The sequence below is a fragment of the Ursus maritimus genome, unplaced genomic scaffold (assembly GCF_017311325.1).
Source record: "Ursus maritimus isolate PB19 unplaced genomic scaffold, ASM1731132v1 scaffold_14, whole genome shotgun sequence".
Lineage (NCBI taxonomy): Eukaryota > Metazoa > Chordata > Mammalia > Carnivora > Ursidae > Ursus > Ursus maritimus.
The window spans coordinates 70,249,892-70,267,910 of NW_024423786.1; the positions used below are offsets into that span (position 1 = coordinate 70,249,892).

At 46.8% G+C, this 18,019-nt stretch overlaps 1 protein-coding gene across 6 annotated transcripts in view; it reads left to right on the forward strand.

Annotated features, from left to right (window-relative positions):
- The window catches only part of DHRS7B (dehydrogenase/reductase 7B), a 56,144-nt gene extending 39,632 nt beyond the window's left edge, over positions 1-16,512 (forward strand). For 3 of the 6 annotated variants that reach the window (XM_008685953.2, XM_008685955.2, XM_008685954.2), the window contains exons 3-7: positions 1,720-1,826; positions 9,011-9,227; positions 9,830-9,922; positions 13,428-13,580; positions 15,210-16,512. In XM_008685953.2, the coding sequence (XP_008684175.2) occupies positions 1,720-1,826; positions 9,011-9,227; positions 9,830-9,922; positions 13,428-13,580; positions 15,210-15,415 (776 nt within the window). In that variant the 3' untranslated portion in view covers positions 15,416-16,512. The remainder of the gene's footprint in view (positions 1-1,719; positions 1,827-9,010; positions 9,228-9,829; positions 9,923-13,427; positions 13,581-15,209) is intronic. The other 3 variants (XM_040630175.1, XM_040630176.1, XM_040630177.1) reach the window with 1 other exon arrangement.
- Positions 16,513-18,019: the final 1,507 nt, after the last annotated feature.

Here is an 18,019-nt window from a genome sequence, read left to right on the forward strand (position 1 = left end):
TTCCACCAACAGTAAGGTTTTAGAACATTTTAAAAAGGCAGCTTAGAAATGTGAGAACAGTGAACACTTCTGTGGTGCTTTTTTCTATAGTACTTCTTCTCTATTGTATTGAGTTTTACTCATTCAGTCCCAGTGCTGTTTTTACCTGCATTCTATAGAAGAGGAAAGTGAGAAGCGCAGAGGTTATAACTTACCCAAGATCACAGAACCAGGAAGTGACTGAGGTAGGCGTTGCACGTAGGTGGTCGAGTTTGAGTCCAGTGCCTTGACCACTGGGCTGCAGTGCTTTTCACAAGCTGTATGTTTTCAGGGCACCGAACATTCAGTCAGGCCATGTCTGGGCTCAGAACAAGCAAGAAGCAAGAGACCCTCACCCTCCCTCTCCCCCACAGGTTAGCCCCGGTTCTGGAGGTCTCTCCTCCCTGCCCTTCCCCCTGGGCCTCAGGGGATTTGCCTGTGACCCTTGCTGGCTTCGTGCTCGAGATGCCGCCCCACCCTTCCTGGGATTTCGGCAGCAAAGCTTGCCACTACAGAGACCCCTCTGCTGTCTGGCGGGGGGAGCTGTGTTGATGTGACTCAGAGCTGCCTGCAGCCCTGTTCTCATCTTGGAGAGAAGCCAGGCCAGGGAGACGAAGTGGAGAAAAGGCCCTGCCAGCCCTGAGAGAGCCTGGTTCCTGCTGCCAGTGGCCCTGGGCAGCAACCACTCCTGTCCCTCCCAAGTCTTGGCCACTTAGCTCTTTTCTCTTAATTCTGGAGCTATCCCAGCAGCCTCCTGATAAATCTCTTTTTGCTTTGCCCCAGTGTGAGTCGGGTCTGTTTTCTTGCCACCAAAAGAACACTGACTAATAGAGGTACCCCGGTCTCACTTGATGTTACTGGGATGTTGGAGTGGGTTCAGCAGAGCCTGGTCTCCACGAGTCCCCTTCCTTCTCACCCAGTGGGAGGGAGCCTTTTAAACTGCAGCCTCCCTTGCTGAGCCTTCACTGTCGTAGGTACTCCGCACGCTTCAACTCTTCACGTTTGTTTGTCATTTCCCAGCCTGGTAAGGCTGTCAGACGCTCCAGTTTGTGTCCCGGATGTATCTGTGCATGGCCCCTCAGGTGCTTTGCAAACTCTGCTCCCTTAGCCTTGAGCCCTTTCCAGAGAAACAGCCTCCCAGGCCCCCCATCCCTTCTCAGCAGAGTCCTGCGCTCCCTGTGCTTGTACAGACCATGTAAGCACGCCCCATAGATCTGTACCTGCCGCACTGAAGTGACTTGGGAAACAGCCTAGATTGGGCCAAAAAGCAGGCCTCAGCAGGCCACGGCCTCACCGTGGCTGGTGCTGCCTGATCATTGAGCACATTGCTTGACCTTTCTGAGCTTCCTCAGCTGTGAAAAAGGAAGTCATGCCCCCAGGGTTGTTCAGAGCTAAAGATCATGGAATGTTCCGAGTGTGGTACCTAACAAATCTGTCCACCGGTCCCAGCCTTCCTCTTGCCTTGGTGTCTGCCATACCACTGATACGAGCTCTCCTGGGGCAAGAGCGGGGCTCATTTGTCACTGGGGCCTTAACTCCTAGCTCCACGCCTGGTCCACAGCAGGGGCGGATGCGCACGTGTGCGGTGCATGAAGAAACAAATTCGTACTCTGAAACACGGAGTGAGTTTGGACTGACCTGCCCTGGGGAAGAAAGGCATTGAATTTCCTCAGCTGTCAAAGTTCTTTCTCCCTCCCTTAGAATGCGCCAGAGTCTTCTACACGGTGGGTGCCAAGCTGGTGCTCTGCGGCCGAAACCGGGAGGCCCTGGAAGAGCTCACCAAAGAACTTGCTTCTCTGGCCACCAAGGTGAGGCCAGGGGTATGTTTTCCGTGGGCCAGAGGTTCAGTCCATCCTCTGCAGGCATCTGAGGAGATAGTGGCCACTCCTGGGCCGCCGCACGTGCAGGGCATCCACATGGTCACTCTGCACCAGCGAAGGCGACAGGTCTCCATTGCCTGAGGAGGCAGGGCTGTCGCACGGTTCCTGTCTCACCTCTGCCACTTATTGGCACTGAGCTTAGGCAGTTGCCTCTGTGAATGCCTCCGCTCCCCCTTTACCTGGATAATACCTATTCATCTCTCTAGGGTGGGGAAATGGGGGAGGTTAGCCATGACTTCTAAAATTTTAATTGTGGAAAAATATAGATAACATAGTACTTACATGCATAAAACGGTATACATATAAATAAAATATACATATCCTAGTATGAATCATTTTAACCGTTTATAGGTGAACAAGTCAGAGGCATTAAACACATTCAGAATGTGTATAACTATCACCACTTTCTATACTTACCCTCCCCAACAAAAATTCTGTACCTATTAACAGTAATTCAGTCTTCCTCCCCTCTCCCCAGTGCCTAGAAAGCTCTATTCATTCTACTGTCTTTCTATGTATTTGCCTATTCTAGATACCTTATATAAGTGGAAAATATTTGTCCTTCTATGTCCGGCTATTTCACTAAGCGTGATGTCTTCAAGGTTCATCCATATTTTAGCATGTACCAAAATTTCATTCCATTTCATGGCAGAGTAATATTCCAGTGTACGTATAGACCACATTTTGTTTATCCATTACTTTGTTCATGGACACTGGAGTTTCCACCTTTTGCCTATTGTGAATAAGTTGCAATGAACACAGTTGTACACATTATCTGTTTGAGTCCTGGCTTTCAGTTTTTGGGGATATACACCTAGGAGTGGAATGGCTGGTTCATAGGGTAGTTTTATGTATCACCTTTTGAAGAATTGTCATCTGTTTTCCACAGAAGCTGTACCATTTTACATTCCCACCACCAATGCGCAAGGGTTTTGCTTTCTCCACATTCTTGCCAACACTTGTTCTTTTCTGTTTGTTTTTCAATTGTACCCATCCTACGAGATGTAAAATGGTATCTCATTGTGGTTTTGAGTTGCATTTCCCTAATTACAAATGATGTTGAGCATCTCTTCCTGTGCTTAGCGACCATTTATATGTCTTCTTTGGAGAAATGTCTTTTCAAGTCCTTCTCCTGTTTTTTTGAATCAGGTTGGTTGTTTTTGTTGTTGAGTTTACTTCTCTATATATTCTGGATAGTAATCCTTTATCAGATCTGCGATTTGCAAATACTTTTTCTCATTCAGTAGATTGTCTTTTCACTTTCTTTTACTTTTCTTTTTTTTTTTTTTTAAGATTTTATTTATTTATCTGACAGAGAGAGAGACAGCCAGGGAGAGAGGGAACACAAGCAGGGGGAGTGGGAGAGGAAGAAGCAGGCTCCTAGCGGAGGAGCCTGATGTGGGGCTCGATCCCAGAACGCCAGGATCACACCCTGAGCCGAAGGCAGGCGCCTAACGACTGAGCCACCCAGGCGCCCCTGTTTTTTCACTTTCTTGACAGCATCCCTTGATGCAGAAAAGTTTTACTTTTTTTTAAAGATTTTATTAGTAATTTGAGAGACAGCGTGCGTGCACGTGAGGAGGGGGAGGTGCAGAGGGAGAGAGAGAATCTCTAGCAGACTCCGCACTGAGCGCAGAGCCTGACGCGGGGCTCGAACTCACAACCCCGAGATCATGACCTGAGCCAAAACCAAGAATCAGATGCCCAGCCAACTGAGCCACCGAAAAGTTTTTAATTTTGTTGAAGCCCAGTTTATTTTTTCTTTTGTTGACTGTACTTGTGGTGTCACATCCACGAGGTCGTTGCCCCATTAGATGTTATGAAGATTTTCTCCAGTGTTTTATTCTAAGAGTTCTGTAATTTTAACTCCCGACATTTAGGTCTTTGATCCACTTGACTTAATTTTTGTACACGGTGTTAGGTAAGGTTTCAAGTTCATTCTTTTTCATGTATATATCCAGTTTTCCCAGCACCATTTGTTGAAAAGATTGTTCTTTCCTGCTTGAATGGTCTTGGCACCCCTGTCAGTAGTCATTTGGCCATGTATGCGAACGTTTATTTCTGGGCTGTCCATCCTATTTCATTGGTCTGTGTGTCTGTCTTAATGCCAGTACCACACTGGTTGCTGTAGCTTTTCAGTAAGTTTTGAAATCAGGAAGTGTAAATCTTCCAACTGTGTTCCTTTTTTTTTCAATATTGTTTTGGTTTTGCAGGGACCTTTGAGATTCCGTATGGACTTTGGGACTTTGTTTCTGTTTCCTCCAAAGCATGGAATTATTTTGATAGGGATAGCATTGAATCTGTAGATCACTTTGGGTAGTATTGACTACTTAACAATGTTAAGTCTTCCAGTCCATGAACGTGAGATGTCTTTCCAAGTATTTAGGTTTTCTTTAATTTCTATCAGCAATGTTTTGTAGTGTTTAACATACAAATCTTTGACCTCTTTAGTTTTATTTATTCCTAAGTATTTAATTCTTTTAGCTGCTATTTTAAGTGGATTTGCTTTCCTAATTTTCTTTTCAGATTATTCATTGCTGGTGTGTAGAAACATAGCTGATGAGTGTGTGTGTTTTTCTGGTACCTTGCAGCTCTGCTGAACTGACTTACATTAGCTCTAATGGTTTTCTCTGGATTCCTCAGGATTTTCTACATATGGGATCATGTCATCTTTGAACAGTTTTACCTTTTCCTTTCCAATTTGGGTGCTTTTTATTACTCGTTCTTGTGTAAGTGCCCTGATTAGAACCCTAGTACTGTGTTGAGTACCTACAGTGAAAGCAAGCATCCTTGTCTTGTTCTTGGTCATAGGGAGAACACATCCTGTCTAACGCCACTGAACGTATATTAGGTGTAGGTTTTTCATAAATATCCTTTACCATGTTGAGGACTTTCCCCTCCATTCCTGGTTTTCTGGACAGAGTAATGCTGGCCTCAGAATGAGTTAAGAAGTGTTCTCTCTTTCCTCAGGTTTTTGGAAGAGTATGAGAAGTGTTGGTGTTAATTCTTCTTTAAAGTTTGGTAAAATTCACCAGTGAAGCCATCTGGTGGCTGACATTTATTTGTTGGGAGGTTTTAGGTTATTGCTTCAATCTCTGCTGAGATTTTTCTATTTCTTCTTGACTCAGATAATTCGTATATTTCGAGGAACTTGTTCAATTCTTCTAGGTTATCTTATTTGTGGGCGTACAATTATATTATATTAATTGTATTATAACCTTTTTTTTTTTATCTAGGGAGGGACCCACTCCATCCTCTCTTTCTTTGTCTAGCTAATGGTTTCTCAATTTTGTCGATCTTTTCAAAGAACCAACTTTTGGTTTCATGATTTTCTTTATTTCTGCTCTCTATTTTATCTCCTCTCTAATCTTTATTATTTCCTTCCTCTGCTAGCTTTTTGTTAGTTTACTCTGTTCTAGTTCCCTAGGGTGTAAAGTTATATTATTGATTTGAAATCTTTTTTTATTTTTTAAATGTAGGCATCTATAGGGATAAATTTCCCTCTTACCACTGCTTTCACTGCATCGCATAAGTTTGGGTATGTTGCGTATTTGTTTTCATTTCTAATTTCCCTTGTTATGTCTTTTATGAGTCGGTTGTTCTTTAAGAGGGTTTGTTTAATTTCCACTGGTTTTCCAGTTTACCTTCTGTTACTGATTTCTAGCTTCATCACACTGTGGTTGAAGAAGACGCTTTAAATGATAGCTGTCTTTCAATCTGCTAACATTTGTTTTCTGGCCTAACATGTGGTCTATCCTGGAGAATATTCCACATGTGCTTGAGAAGAATGTGTGTTGTGCTGTCGTTGGGTGGGATGTTCTATATGCATCTTTTCGGTCCTCTTGGTTTATAGTATTCAGTCATCTGTTTGTAATTGATCTTCTGATTGGTTGTTCTGTCCACTCTTAAAAATGGAGTATTGAAATATCACAATATTATTATAGAACTGTCTATTTCCCCCTTCAATTCTGTTGATTTTTGCTTCATATATTTTGAGGGTCTATTATTAGGTACATAAATATTTATACTAACTATTACATTTTTGCTGTAATGAATACCTTTTTATTATTATGGGCTTACCTTGTTTTATTGTGCTTTACTTTATTGTTCTTCGCCGATATGGTGTATTTTACCAATTGAAGGTTTTTGTGCCAAGTGTGTATTGATCTAGTCTATCAGTGCTATTTTTCCAACAGCATTTGCCCACTTCATGTCTCTGTATCGTGTTTCTGTGTCACATTTTGGTAAGTCTCAAAATATTTCAAACTTTTCCATTCTTATTAATTCGTTATGGTGATCTGTGATCAGTGATTACAACTCACTGAAAGTTCAGATGATGGTTCCCATTTTTTAGCAATATTTTTAAATTAAGATATATATGTTGTTTTGTTAGACATAAAGCTATTGCACACTAATGGACTACAATATAGTGTAAGCATAACTTCTATATCTACTGGGAAACCAAAAAATTCCTCTGGCTTGCTTTATTGAGATATTTGCTGTACTGTGGTGGTCTGAAACCCAACCTGCAATGTCTCTGAGGTATGCTTGCATATAATGTCCTTTTTGTCTCTTGTAACCTTTTTTGATTTAAAGCCTATTCTGACATGAGTACAGCCACTCCAGCTCTCATTGGTTATTATTTACATGAAATAACCTTTTTTCATCCTTTCACTTTCAACATGTTGTATCTTCGGATCTAAAATGAGTCTCTTAAACACAGCATATAGTTGGATTTTTTAAAAAATTGGAGCTATCAATCGGTGTTTTGATGAGAGAGTTTTATTTGAACTAATTACTAGTAAGGAGGAACTTCTACCATTTTGCTATTTGTTTTCTGTATGCTTTATTGCTTTTTTTGTCCCTCTTTTCCTGCATTACTGTCTTCTTCTGTGTTTGGTTGGTTTTTGTAGTGAAATGTTTTTGATTTCCTTCTCATTTCCTCATGTGCATATGCTGTAGCTATTGTTTTGTGGTTTCTAAGGGGATTCATAGGATACAAAAATTCTGCTTTACAGCTCTGTCCTCCCCCATTTCTGTTATTCGTATAGAGGTTACATCTTCATACAGTGCTTGGCCCATTAACAGATTAATAATAATTTTTAAACACATTTGTCTTTTAAATTTATGTAGAAAGTAAAAAGTGGAGTTACAAACCAAAATTACAATAATAGTAGCTTTTATAATTGCCCGTGTTTTTACTTTCCCAGATATCTTTATTTCTTATATGGCTTCAAGTTACACCACCCTCCACCTTACTTTCATTTCAAACCTGAAGGACTCCCTTTAGCATTTCTTGCAGAGCAGGTCTAGTGGTAACTAGCTCCTTCAGCTTTTGTTCATCTGGGAATCTTAATTTCTCCCTCATTTTTGAAGGAAAGTTGTGCCAGATACAGAATTCTTGGTTGGCAGTTTTTTCTTTCAGCCCTTTTAATTTATCAACCCACTGTCTTCTGGCCTCCAAGGTTTCTGATGAGACATCAGCTCATCATCTTACTGAGAATTCCTTTTATGTTAGAGTAGGTCTCTCTTGATGTCTTCAGAAATCATTCTCTCTCTCTCTTTTTTTTTTTTTTTTTTTTTTTGACAGTTTGATTGTAATGTGTCTTCATGTGGGCCTCTGAATTTATCCAACTTGGTTTTGAGCTTCTTGGATGTGTAGATTCATGTCTTTCATTAAGTTTGGGACGTTTTCAGCAATTATTTATTCAGATATTCTTTCCACCCCTCTCTCTGTCTCTTCTCCTTCTCAGATTCCCACAGTGTATTTATTGGTCCACTTGATGGTGTCCCACAGGTCCCTTAGGCTCTGTTTACTTTTCCTCATTCTTTTTTCTTATTTCAGACTCAGTAATTTCAGTTGTCCTCTCTTCCATTCCACTGATTCACACCTCTGCTTGCTCAAATGTGCTTTGTATACTTGTAGTGTATTTTCCATTTCAGAAGTTGTACTTTGAGCTCCAGAATTTTCTTATAATTTCTGTTTCTTTGATGGCATTTAATGATACTCATTTTGTTTATACATCAATTTTCTGCCTTTGTCCGTGTCTTCCTTTAGCACTTTAGTATATTTTCTGGGGATTTATTTATGTTTTTGATTATCAAAACAACAGGTTTAACTCCTTTGAATCCATTGTAAACCATTTTAGCCACTGGTGGTGAAAATAATGCAACTTGCCTCCATACCACGCCTCAGTGATCCACCACCAGAACACAACCGTGAGTTTTAGAAGACAAGGTTCTTATTGCCTATCTTGGCTTCCTCACGCTGCCCCAGAGGTGTGGGTTGTCTTTCCTACAGCTTCTTGCCACAGGGATGCAGGGATGGGGGATGAAAACTTAACCACCAAGGTGATGGCTAGAATTGACTAAAATTATCTATAATCTGCCAGCCAAGCACTGCCCTGGAAGCTGCAAGGATTCAGATGGACTCCAGAGTTCCAAAATTGTTGCTTCAGAGAGTTTCTGCCAGTACAACGTCCAGGTGGAAAGACAGATTCCTGGCACTTCCTATTCTGCCATCTTCTCTGATTTCACACTTCCACATCTCCTTTTAATCTCTTGTTAAACTCACGTCCACTGGGAAGCCCTGTAAGTTAGATGGCTCGGTTATTCATTCCTCTAGCATCTTATACTTCTTCATGATATTCTTTACAGTTATAGAATTTGTCTTCCTCACTAGACAGTATATGCTTCTGGAAGACAGGAGCCATGTTTGTCTTGCTTTCTGCCTGTCCCCAGTGCCTGGCACATAGGAGTTATATAAAAAAAATGTTTCGTGAACAAATGAACAAAAGGAACAACCTGAGAAGGATACCCCCTGTCAGGAGGGGCACTGTTTAATGTCATGGTGATGTACAGCACGGTGCTGGCACAAGGCAGTGATGGGAGCCTGGCTGTAGTAGTCATTTTCAGTTTAGGGGTAAAGTCACCCAGGTCAGGTGTGAGCACCAGAGGTAGGAACCTCCAGGCCACATTGCTTGGGAAGAGAGGTGCTAGAGCCTGTGTCAGGTCGCACCCGGTAGGCCACTCCCGGCACTCTGAAAAGCAGGGACATGTGGCTCACATGCCTGTCACTCAAGGTGCATTTGATTTCTGTCGCATTTGACCAGGTGCAGACACACAAGCCTTACATGGTGACCTTTGACCTCGCAGACCCTGGGGCCATCGTCACAGCGACAGCTGAGATCCTGCAGTGCTTCGGCCACGTGGATGTGCTCATCAACAACGCCGGCATCAGCTACCGGGGCGCCATCGTGGACACCACCACGGACGTGGATAAGAAAGTCATGGAGACAAACTACTTTGGCCCAGTTGCTCTAACAAAAGGTAACAGTCCTGAATTAAAAGGAAAAAAAGAGCACTGTAGGCTGGCATTCTTTTTACTTTACTTGATTTCCTTTTAGCTAGATGTTGCCCGTCTCCATCTGTTTTACCCCGGAATAGGTGCTGTCATTACAGCTTGGGTGTTTGTTTTCTCTGGGCTTTCATTTGCATTTTCTTTATCTGCTTTCTAGCCTTAAATCAAGATGTTCTCCTCAGCGACAGCTTTATTTGTATAGTGTTGCCTCCATTTCCTCTTCATGGTGTTTGGAAGCCCACACAAAGTGGGGACATTTTTGTGGCCAGCCACAGATACCAGTCAAGGGGAGAGGGTCTCCCTAGAAAAGGGGACCGAGCTGACTGTTCCTAGTGATTAGGCTTCTGCCTGCCTCCCTCCTTGCCTCCTTCTGCTCCTTCCTCCTGCTGGCGGTCTGTTGGACGCAGGCGGCCTGAGAGTTCCAACCAGCCTGGCACTCCCCACTCAGAAGCTTTCCCTGTTTGCCTCCCTGGCTCTGACTACATATGATAAGCGAGGTCACCTCCTGTCAGCGTGTCTGCAGTGACCAGAAGAAAAGTCCTCCTCTAAAGCCTCTGCTGTCTTTCTTTAGCGCTCCTGCCCTCCATGATCAAAAGGCGACAAGGCCACATTGTTGCCATCAGCAGCATCCAGGGCAAAATCAGCATTCCCTTCCGATCAGCATGTGAGTACTCCCGTCTCCCTCCCCCAAGCGCTTTTGCTTATTGTTTTCTCGTGATTATCAAAATAGCACGTTTAGTATGCAGAATTCAGACATGAGAGAAAGATTCCACACACAGCGTGAGGGGACCTGATCAGAATGTGTTCTCCTGAGAGGAATGCCTGGGGTCAAATCCCGGCTCTGCTCCTAACCCCCTCTACATGACCTTGTGCAAAGGTCCCCATTGCTCTGTACCCCAGTCTGGATCTGCAAAAGGGAGACGGGGCAGTCCCAGCCTTGGAGGGCCGCTGGAAGATTGCTGCAGTCTGCGAGCGCTGTGCGTGCAGGGCTGGAGTGTGGCCAGGCCTAAGTGCCGCACGTGTGTTGGCCACTAGCTCGTTACCGGTTTTCACCGTGGACACACAGGCACTTCCACGTCATCACGTGCAGCACACACCTCCGGCTTCTTTCTTGTGATCACACATTCAGACATAGGGTCACTTCATACATACTGTTCTGTGGCTTGTGTATTCCCCTCGACAGTACAACTTTCCACATCAACATCTGCAGTTCACTTGATCCTTTTAAGTGGGTATGCAGTAATTCGTTGAATAGATGTGACGTGAGTTCTTGAGCCATTTTCCTGGACACATGAGGATTTCCCTTCAGTTCTTGACCAGTAGTAATGACGTGCTACCCAGAGTATCGTTAAATACTTCTATCTCTGGCCACTCATGGGAGGGTCTCCAAAAAAGTGGAAATAGTAAGTAGGACCAAAAAAATAAAACTGCCAAATTGACCTCTAGTTCACATTCTCACCTCCACGCGCGAGTGACTGCGTCAAAAGTTTGAGATCTCATTTCACCCATCTGTCTGCCCTCATGTTGTCCCAGCAAGGAAACAGGGCCTGGGCTGGTTTCGTTAACAGATTTTAAAGGTGATTTCACACACCGCCCCGGTAGCTCCGTCTTTGCTCCACCCTCTGCCAGACTGACCTGTAGCAGCCTCGTCTGCTCTCAGCGCTTCCCAGCGCTGGCCCCAGCCTCACGCGGCTGCAGACTTGGCAGCGAGCGAAGGCCAAGCAGAGCTGGCTCAGCACTTTGAAAGGACAGTAGCAGACATCCAGCTGGATGACACGGCGCAGCGGACTGGAGCTGTCCCAACGCCGTCCTCTCCCTCAAGATAGGACCCCCGGCTCTGCCTTGAGCTTTCCATTGCATGTCCTTGGGCAAGTAATTTTAACTTCTCTGGCCCCCCATTTCCTTGCTTGTGAAGAGACTGACAGTTCTCACACACGCTCCACAGAGCTGTGTAAAGGATGAAACGAGACATCTGGAGATGGAACGTCCTTTGTGAATTGGGAAGCACTCTAGCCATACTTGTGCCTACACTTGTTATTTCTCTGTTTGCCGGCGTTCTGCTTCGGCTCCGACAGCACAGGACAGCTGTCGAAGGCAGCCCCAGTGGTTCAGGCATAAATAGAATCACAAATGATAAAGCAGGTGAGGTGAATGTTAATACTAGGTAAATCAGGGTAAAGGCTATACAGTGTTCTTTGTACGAAATCACTTCCAACCTTTACTTTGATTTGATCTCACTGAATTTTGTCCTCCATTTGGCCTGTGCCTGTGGTAGGTCACGCATAGTTGGTCTGGGCACTTTATAATAAGCAGACTGAGTTGTGGCAGTGCGCCTGGGCACGTTGGTTAATCCTGGTGAGCAGCAGTCTTCTCGTCTCTAAAGCAGGAGAGCATCTCTCCCCGCCTCCCACTGCTGTTGTGAGGACCAAGTGAGATGATCCGGGTGGCGTGTCGAGCCCCACGCCCTGTGGATCGGCGGGGCTCACTGTTGCCAGCCGTGGTGAGGGTGTAGGTGAGCACAGCCTGGCCGAGGACCTACAGCCTGAGACTCCATGACACTGGTCATCAGGGTGCAGCCTTCTATTTTGGGGGACCCCCAGGATGACTCTTCTCAGTCCTCGGGCCTGGGCTACACCCCTGGGATCACAACTGGTAGGAGAAGCTCTCTCCACCTGCCTACCCACAAACTATGCATCCAGCCCCCAGCAACTTGGCCCAAACCGAAGTTGCTGGCCTCTGAAAGGTGCTGCAGTGAGTTCCAACACTGGAATTTCTCATGTGCCTCACTGGGACACTTCCTTGCTTCTTCCCTTCCTGTTTGTTTGGCTGATGGATGCCCCTTTCCTAAGACTAAAACATGTAGAAGTCTGAGTTGGAGGAAACGGATTTTCAGGGGAGATGCCATGTGTTTTGCAAGAATGTCATTGTCGGGTCACTGCGTCCCCACTCAGAGCACCTGTTCAGCATGTTTGGAGCCGTGGCTGAAGAGCAGCGGTGGCTCTGTGGCTTCTGGGGGAGCAAGCTCAGTGGTTCTTCCCGATGGAGAGCCACTCCATGGAAGTTTGTCAAACAAAATACATAAGAAAGCTAGGCATGGATTTCATACACGCACTGCCATGCCTGCAGGGATGTTCCCTGGTAGCGCTGTTTCAGTGACAAAAGCTGAAAACAACCCACGAAGTCCCATGGACAGGCCAGTTCTGTGGTCTCGTGACCCGTGGAAGCACGGCAGGCCTGTGTGGCCGGCACAGACTGCTCGCTCTGCGTCACTGGGTGAAGAAAGCTACTTGTGGGAATAATGAACAGTATGAGCTCAAAAAATTATTTAAGTGTGAAATCACATATATGTACATGGGATTTATAAAAAGTAATTCCTGAGAAACCCATAGTGTAGCTGACCTCTGGAAAATGCAACCGGAAGACGGAAGGAAGACCTTCACTTTTTACTTCATATCCTCTGTCCTGTGTGAATGTTTTGCCTATTAGGCATTAAGTTTTTTGGGTTTTGTTTTTTAAACTCTTAACGTTAGAATAATTGCAGATTTCAGGGCACCTGGGTCGCTCAGTCAGTTGAATGTCCGACTTGCGATTTCTGCTCAGGTTGTGATCTCATGGGTCGTGAGGTCAAGCCCTGCATTGGGCTCCGTGCTCAGCGGGGAGTCTGCTTGAGATTCTGTCCCTCGCCTTCCGCCCTCCCCCCCACACACACTCTCGCACTCTCTCTAAAATAAATACATCTGTAAAAAAAAAAAAAAAAAAGAATTTCGGATTTAAAGAAAAGTCATAGGAATAGTACAAAGAGCTCCCATATCTCCTTCATACAGATTCCCCAGTTGTTAACATTTGAGCATATTTGCTTTATCCTAGTCTGTGTGTGTTGTGTGTATGTATGCAGACATGTGTATATAAAATTTCTAATTTTTTTTTTCCTGAACCACTTGAAAGAAGGTTGGAGACATGACACTTCTTTACTCTTACACAGTTCGGGGTATTTCCTGAGAACAAGGCTACAGTGCACTTCCCTAAATCAGGATATGAACACTGCTGTCATACTGTAATCTTAAATGGCAATATCAGTTTTTAGGTAAAGGAGAATGAGTGGGAATGAATCTGAGGGGCTGTCCCCGGCCCTCTCCCTCACCTGTGTGTCTGGCCGTGAACCTTTGCAGACGCAGCGTCCAAACACGCAACCCAGGCCTTCTTCGACTGTCTTCGTGCCGAGATGGAGCAGTATGAGATCGAGGTGACTGTTGTCAGCCCTGGCTACATCCACACCAACCTCTCTCTCAATGCCGTCACTGCTGACGGGTCCACGTACGGAGGTGAGGCCCTGGTTTCTCTTTTCTTCCGTGAAAAGCTGTTGGTTGGGTACAGTGAGATGTGCTCCTCCTACCTGATGAGTCTTTGGTTATTTTCATTTGGAATGTAATTTTTAAAACCAAAAACCTTGGTGTGCGGGCCTTGGTTATACGTACTGTTGATTAGTGGTCATTTACCACGAGCCACCCTTAGCCTGAGCGTCACCATTGCAGCTGTTGGAGCAGGGTCCCTGGTGGCCCAGACTTTGAGTCCTTGGAAGGACTTGGAAGGCCAAGCTTCCAAATTAAAGTAAAATTAAAGTGGATTAACTTCATAGAAAGTATGGGTTGCTTGACCCAAGAGATTCTGCGCCCAGTGTGCTTGAGAGAGGACTGATTTCAGGGTGCTCAAAGGAAAGAGTGCAGTCTTCTCGGGTGAGGCTGGGTGCACTGGTCTCCATCTCCATCTCGCTTCAGCCAAAGACATGGTGAGCTGACACGCAGTCACCACTAGTGGGCTGCACGGCATGCAGGCTCCGGCCAGCCTCCCAGGTCCGCGGACCCACGCGTGCTATTGACGTGGGAGCCAGCTCTGCTTCCCCACGCTTGCATGGCCTCACCTCTTGAGACGTAACCTGCCAGGTCCCACCTCCCTGGATGTGCCCTCTTGGGCCTGTGCTCTAGTGTTCACCGGGGGCCTGCAGGTCCTGCAGCCCACCCAGCCAGACCTGAACCACGAGGGCGCACGTGCCCTGGATAGCTGCTCCCTCAGCAAGTCAGCAGGAACCATACAGAAGCATAGAGCCAGAGAGGTTCATATTTATTTATACCTAGAAGAATCTCTTTTTGACAATTCCCTCTGTGGCATTTAAAAATAAGCAATAATCAGAAACCTCCTATTCTGTGTTAAAAACACAGTGAAAACAGATCTTGGTGAGGAAGCTCATGCAGTTTGGACGGCTCACTGACGGCCTGTGCTGGTGGCCTCTCCTCCCCTCCCGCTAGCTGCTTCTGCTCCGTGGGCAGAGCTGTCAGATTACTAGGAAAGAAGGAGCGTCGGTTGGTGTTAAGCAGCCTCACACCTCCTGAACTCCCTGCAGCTGCCTGTAACACCTCAGATAAACCAAGGCTTTCTTCCTGTCCTTGTCCAGTTAACACATGATGTGGGGAACCATGACATCTATTCCTGAGTCACTTCACCCTCACTGCCAGGGGCGGGGGGGGGGGCATGGTCTTCTCCCATCCCCCATTTGGTAGACCTCAAGAAGCCAAGCTACTCCAGACCAACTCAGTGCCACATCCTCCTTCACTGTTGGTTCCAATAGACAATTTACAAGGTCTGGAATCGCTGTGTGTGAAGGGCTCACTCTTTGGGACCCCATCTGGCCTGGCCTTTGGCCTTTGTTGCACTGAGGGGGCCCATGTCTCACCCACATTCTCCTTTTCCCCCTCACACACACTGAACTAGACGGCTTCCTCATTTCTTTGGAGTACAGAATAGGGATGGTGGCATACCACGTTCCTCCCAACAGACGGTGGGAAGAGCTTCATGGGAAATTCGGCAAACCCAGCTGACATTGGTCCATGTCCTCTCACGTCCTTGAGAGAGGGACTTCTGCTTTCTAGTTCACGTCTTTCTTTTGTTTATTTTAGTCATGGACAAGACCACGGCCCAGGGCCGAAGCCCTGCGGAGGTGGCCCGAGATGTTCTGGCTGCCGTGGGGAAGAAAAAGAAAGATGTGATCCTGGCCGACCTGTTGCCTTCCTTGGCCATTTATCTGCGAACTCTGGCTCCTGGGCTCTTCTTCCGCCTCATGGCCTCCAGGGCCAGAAAGGAGCGGAAGTCCAAGAACTCCTAGTAGTGCATCCGAGCTGCGATAGGGGGCACCTGCCTGGGTGTAGCTGTTCGACGGGACGGCTGCGTTTGTTGAGACCTTACTGGACGTTTGTCTTACGGGTGGGAAAGATGGAACACACACTTCTGAAGATCCCTGGCTAGGCCCCTGTGAATAGAATGAGAACCAAAAAGGGCAACCGCCTACTCAGGGGTGAAGGGTAAACCTTAAGGAACAAATGTGGAGCTGGGTTTAAACTAAGACTTTGAAATGAATGAATGGTTAAGAGTTGTAGTCCTCAAGGGCTGAAAGCACCATGCCTCCTTTGAGTTCCAGCCTCAGCCAGCTCCTAGACAGTGTCTCAGTCTTGAAGACGGAAGACATCCTGAATCAGCTGACCCACTTCTCGTATTGGGCTGATCTGGATCACATACCTAATGGTTTTGGCAGAGTCACCCGCAGTACTCAAGGGAGCAGGCTGTCGTTTTAAGAAGCCGTCATCCATACCCATTTTCTGGGTCCTACGGTGCATCATCCAACACAACAAATGGGCTCCTGTGTGTTCTGTCTTTCCACGTAACCCGAGTGATGCTGGCTTTAGTACCTAAAAGGCATTCCCCGGTTTCCCTGTGAACTTCCACCTAGCCCTGTAGACCAGGCCCCACTCCAAGCAGAAGATGAATTTACTAAGGACGCAGGAGCCAAAAGGGAGAGGAAAACCCCGCGTGGTCCCACAGATCCTCTAAGAAGTCTGACTCCGAAGCCCAGTCAGGCGGGGAGGGATTCCAAGGCCGCAACTGCCCCCGGAGAGAGCAGTCATTTGTTAGCGGTGCCTGGTGGAGCGTAGCCAGAAGGGATGCCTGCTTCCACCTTTCTGATTTATGAAAAATACAAGATTGAGGTTCAGTGAGTAAATCAACTTCATATCTGAAGTTTAGGATGGAACTTTCCCTATTATTGAGGCTGAAAGTGGAAACTGTGGGTATATTGTGTGGCTTCCCCGATTTGGAATAAAAATGTCCTAGCACGTCATAGCAGCATCTTGCACTGCCTCCTAACCCTGGCCCTGCAGAGCTTGTATCGTAAACAGCTGTCCCTGAAATAAAAATGGCCAAAGCCAACCTGTGGTTAGTGTTTGAGGCTCTTGAGTTTCCTGGGAGCAGGAGGACGAGGAGTGGGGCATTAGATCTGGTGATATTCCCCAGCTCCCAGCACTGCCTGAACATTCCAGGGGCCCATGGTTGAAATGTGGACATGGACATACGGGTTGGCTCTTCATTTTCCACATAAACCATCTCCCTCCCTCCTAACATGGAAGAGGAAGATCTTCCTGTTCCCATCTGGGCCGTCAGAGTCGGGGAAGAGCTGGACCCAAGACAGCCGTAGCGGCCACTCGAAAGGCTCCTCTGAGATTGAGTAAAATGCCGGGTGCATGGCGGGTCCTCAGGAAAAGGCAGTGACAGGAAGCTGTGCCTCTAAATGGGAACGAGAGCACATCTCCCCTTGGACACTCGGTTGGTTGGCACTTCTGGCGGGGCCCGGAGCCAGGTGCTGTCCTTTTCTCTCCGTTAAACAAAACGGGCAGCAACTGGAGACCAGTGTGACCCCCTGTCCTCTAAAGAACACAGGCTTAGCAGCCACAGTCCGTCATCAAAACATGGCAGCAAGTCTCCTGCTGAGGTGGCTGCTTTGGGGGCCGCTGTGACAGCGGCTCAGGCGCGTGCGGTGCGCAGAGCTCGGAGCAGACATGAAGGGTCTCTAAACCTACAAACGACACCAGAGCCAGATCCCAAACCACTGGATGTTTATTTACCTCACATTTTTAAAGACTCACATTCACTTTCTTAAAGTTTCTTACTTTAGAAACTTTATATTTTACCATATAAATAGCAAATGTAACACAACCACCCGTTAAAATCCAGCTCCCGCCGGCTGGCTGACCAAGGCTGTCCGAGGCCCAGCTGCTCTTGAGGAGGTTGGCACTACCAGATGCGCTCCCACCGCACGCAGGCTCTTTTTGGCCTCGGAAACTGGGGAGAGGACTAAACAGGGCCAGCGACTTCAGCGCTCTTTAAAGCCCACGTGGCCCGTGAGGCCATCTTGGGCCTCTGGGGTCGGGCCCGTCCCCCTGGAGAGCGTGCTGCGCAGGCGCAGGTGGGCCTTGCTGAGCCTGCTGGAGTTCCCTGGACTGGGAGGGCAGCCGCAGCCCTTTCCTGAGGGCGAGGCCCCTGCCCACACTGTGCCCGGGCCAGCACTCCACTCTTGCTTTCAAACCCGTGTTTGAGGATGGACATCTGCCACCAGGGGTAGTGGTGGTACTGCTGTTCCAGTTGTGCTTTTCTGTCAAGCGTTTGTTTTCCCCTCTCTCTCTCCTCCTTGGATGAGGGGTATGTTGGAAAAGCTCAACTCTGGATCGGTTCTGCCTACAGATAAAGTTCAAAGGCTCTTTCCGCTTTGCTCTGTAGGCCTCCTGGAGATTCCCTGGTCCGAGGGCAGAAGCAGGCGCACTTGTGCCGCGTGCCCGCATCAGTCAGGAAGAGCACAACCAAGTGAGTTTGCAGAGAGCGCACTGCACATCTGTGCGCTGCTGAGTGGCCGCGGCTCGCGGGTGATTAGACGGGACAGTGA